Consider the following 4198-nt stretch of genomic DNA (forward strand, 5'->3'; position numbering starts at 1 on the left):
AGACCTTATCGCTCTCTACAACTACCTGAAAGGAGGGTGTAGCGAGGTGATGGCTGGCCTCTTCTCCCAGGCAGCCAGTGACAGGACAAGAGGGCATAGTCTCAAGCTGCTCCAGGGGAAGTTCAGGCTAAAAATGAGGAAACATTTCTTCACAGAAAGGATCGTTAGGCATTGGAATGGGCTGCCCAGGGAGGTGGTGGAGTCACCATCCCTGGAGGTGTTAAGAAAAGACTGGACGTGGCACTTAATGCCATGGTCTAATTGACGTGGTGGTGTTAGGGCAAAGGTTGGACTTGATGACCCCGGAGGTCTCTTCCAACCACATCGATTCTGTGATCCTTTGGAAAATTTACTAGACTATTTATTGAATATGGGAAAGATGCAGGAGAAGATGTAATAAACAGACACTCCCTGGATTGAGGGTATATTGAACATTGTTATACATTAGGCAGCCCCCTCCCATGCTAAATCTTGGCATAGAAACACAGGTGCTTCTTCAGGTGAATTGTAACACATTCCTGTTGTGAAGATTTGCAAAGAGACAATGTGAAGTTCAGTTTGTACTTCAGCTGGCATTATTTTTTTCAATTGGTATGATCCTCTGATTCTTTGTTAAATACGGCAGTGCTATCCACTATTTTGCTTTGAATTATTTGCTCTCAGCTCCAGAGAGGAGAACTGATACCTAAGTTCTTGTTACTGGTAATGTTCCTAAGCGTTACAAGAAAACAACAAAAAATTATTTACTAGTATTGAAGATAACCTCTGTGTGTGCAGAATACTCATGTGACTTTTTCCCTTTGTTTTTGAATACTTTGCATTTCAGAACTCTGAAAAAGGTAGGGAGAGGAAACTGCAATCACTGACAATGTCTATAGATGTGCCTCTTTATTTAGGAAGAACTGAGGATGATATCTTAGCATGAAAAAGTTTTTTGCATGTCTGTCCCCTCTCTTTCCCTTCCCTGGGACATGGCTCGGTATTATGTTTCTGCAGCTCAATGAGAAAAGACAGATCACTTGAAAGTGAGTGCCCAGAAGCAACTCAGAGGACAGTAAGAGTAGTGAATAACCATCTGTCATTGAGTATTTAGATCTGCACAATGACATGATTTCTTTTTCACTCATTTTGACAGATTTTTCAAAGACTGATCTATGCTGATAAACAAGAAGTTCAAGGAGATGGTCCATTTTTGGATGGAATTAACGTCACTATCAGAAGAAATTACATTTATGAAGATGCTTATGATAAACTTTCTCCTGAAAATGGTAGGTTTACAGTTAGGTTATCATCAGCTTGTTTATAATGTTTAACCGTTCTTACCATGTAGTTACATATTTGCTTACTTGAGTAGGATGTTAAAAGTATATCAGCTCTGAGGTGTGAAAGTTCTTATAATGTTAAATTTCCTCATTTGTACATAAAGTAATTCTCATCCACATTCTTTCTGATTATTGCACTCATTCTCTTTAACACACCCTTCCTTAGTTCAACCCTACTTTTATGGGGCTTTTCTTCCCATTTACTTGTCCAAGTAACTGTAGTTTGTATATTTATCTATGTAGTTCATTAGATACTCTCTGCTTTGGTAATCTGTGTCAACAAATATATGTAGACCGCACAGGATTTGCTAGGTACAGTGTGGCTGATAAGGATAATGCAGTGCACTTTGTAGTGATAGTATGTAGTAGTATATACTTTACCACATTGATTTAAATCATACCTTAGTGTAAATTTGTGTGGGAGCGGCTGCTGTAGCAGCCAAAATGCCAATGTAAATAACGCCTGCCAAAATGAAGTCCTTATTAATTATATGGTATTTTTGCATATAAAGAGAATATTTGCCAAATAGTTGAGTTTGCCATGTGAGTCTCACCTGCTGTGCCAAGTAAGTTTCCTCCTGGAGAACTGCCTAGTTTAGAGAGGAAGAGGAAGAGGTGTTGGTATTCCTGGTTTGGATGAACTTAATGGAGATGATACCTTTTCTTAATTTCCTTTACTCTGGTAGTATTAAAGATTCTATTCTATTTATAAACAGGATTTTGTATTTCAATACCTGTGTTTAAAACTGTAGTTACCTAAAAGAGATACATTTAGGCTAATTTATTTTTTTTTTTAAGTAAGTACAAATTAAGTTCTGTTTTTGGAAAGTTTTAAAGACCAATCACGAGATGTCACTGTATAATTGTCTGGAAATTTATATGTGCAGGTGACTGTTTAGCCTCTTTCCTAGTGGTTGTGAATAGTTTCATCATACTAAGTTTAGTATGAGTCATTAACTGGTTCCTTAAAAAGAGAAAGATGAAATAGAATGGGAAACTAGAAAAAGTTGAGTCTCTGTTCCGCTTCCCTCGCCCTGCAAATGTATGAAAATACAATTCAGAAACTGCAGTCTAAGCTTTTGAAGAATGCATGTCAAGTAACGGGCAAGTCAGCCTGTTTGTTTAGTAAGAAGATAGTTTTAAATGAGAAGCACATTTTCTGTGAAGTCTACATTTTAACTTAGTTTTATTAAACTACATTATGAAAATGGTTTTAGAATGCATGTTTCCTAAACTTAATCTGCATTCTCATAATCTAGATACTGGCATGTATGCCACCATTAGCAAGGTCACAGGCAATATGAAATTGAGAGGAGTAGTCCATATACTGGAAGGTCAGGTTGCCACTCAGACAGCCCTTGACAGACTGAAGAAAAGGGCTTACAGAAGCCTCATCAAGTTTAGGACAGACCAAAGCTAAAACCTGTACCTGGGTTGTAATAACCCCATGTAGCAGTACAGACTGAGCACTGGTGGGCTAGAAAGCTGGTTTCAATAAAGGACCATGGGGTTTATAGTAGACAACAAGTTGAACAAATAAAGAGTTCCCCTTGAGATGAAAGCTGACTGCATACTGGTCTGTATTAGCAAGAACATAGCTCACAGTTTCAGCACCAACAAACTGTGTCCACCTTTGGGCTTCCCAGTACAAAAAAAGACTTTAACATACAAGAATGTGTCCTGCAGAAGGCCACGAAGGTGATACAGGGGACTGAAGCAGATGGCATATGAGAAGAAGCCGTAACTTCACTGCAACTGGGAGGTTACACAAGCCAGTTTGATAAGGTACAGTGGTGACATGTAGCAGCAAGGGAAATTTTTACCGGACATATGTAGAAAAACATTTCATAGTGAGACTTATTAAGCACTGAAATGGGCTGTCCAGAGAGGCTGTGAAATCTCCATCATTCGAGAACTCAAATAAACCAAGGCACTGAACATCCTGATCTAACTTGGAAATTGGCCTTGCTTTCAGTGTGGGGATTTGGATCATATGAGGTCTCTTCCAGCCTGAGCTGTTCAGTGATTCTGTCAAGCCTTCTGTTCAGCAAAAGGAGCTTTGTATTAGTACAAAATTTATCTGCATATATGTGTATATAGTTCCAGATAATGTTTTCAACCTTTCCTTTGGAAGAAAATTATTCATAAAACAGTGATGGGGGGATCCCAATAAGCTTGTAGCAAGGGATTTGGAAGTACAGTAACCTCTAGGTGAAGATTTCTCTCTTGTTTACAGGTACAGAGAAGCCATAGTGGTAGCTGGCCGTTGAACTCCAAAAACCCGTTTTTCTGCATGTGTGTGTGACATACCATGTATACACACAGCTATATATACAGTGCTATCTGGTACTGTACTAGTGCAGCACGGGTGCTGTTTAGAATCAATAAAGACTAAATTAGCATGTTGGATTTTTTTTTTTTTAAAAAGCTGGTATTCTGAGACAGTATAATCTTTTTAAAATAATTTTAGTTCTGCTGGAGTAGGTCAGGTACCATGTAGAAGAGCAGAAAAGAAGAAATTCCTGAAAAATGTCAGAGATACAATTTCAAGACTATAGACTGACTTGATTAAAATCAATCTAGGAGATTGAACAGATAATAGATGAAGTCCTAGAATTGATCAGGAGAGAGTGAAGAACATTGGTTTGGAAGAGGCATCTGGTTTGTCTACTGGCCACGAGAAGAGAGCTGTTCAAAGTTAATGCTTCTGTAGTACGTTAACTGAGACCATTAAGAAAACAAGCTTGGAATAGCAAAAATTTACTAGGTTGGTTCTTGTGTGTTTATATTTTTATTTGGTTGTCATATGCTTAATAATGTGCACGCATTTCTCAGGTTTGTTGTTCCGCCCCGACCATACCTCTACTTCTGCAGCG

The 4198-nt window shown here is 38.4% G+C and overlaps 1 protein-coding gene across 1 annotated transcript in view; it reads left to right on the top strand.

Moving 5' to 3' along the window:
• UBE3C (ubiquitin protein ligase E3C) overlaps positions 1-4198 on the top strand; it is an 80470-nt gene that overhangs the window by 45302 nt on the left and 30970 nt on the right. Inside the window, exon 17 of the mRNA XM_009697834.1 lies at positions 1136-1268. Within this exon, the coding sequence (XP_009696136.1) occupies positions 1136-1268 (133 nt within the window). The remainder of the gene's footprint in view (positions 1-1135; positions 1269-4198) is intronic.

The sequence above is a fragment of the Cariama cristata genome, unplaced genomic scaffold, assembly GCF_000690535.1.
Source record: "Cariama cristata isolate BGI_N322 unplaced genomic scaffold, ASM69053v1 scaffold15253, whole genome shotgun sequence".
NCBI classification, from domain to species: domain Eukaryota; kingdom Metazoa; phylum Chordata; class Aves; order Cariamiformes; family Cariamidae; genus Cariama; species Cariama cristata.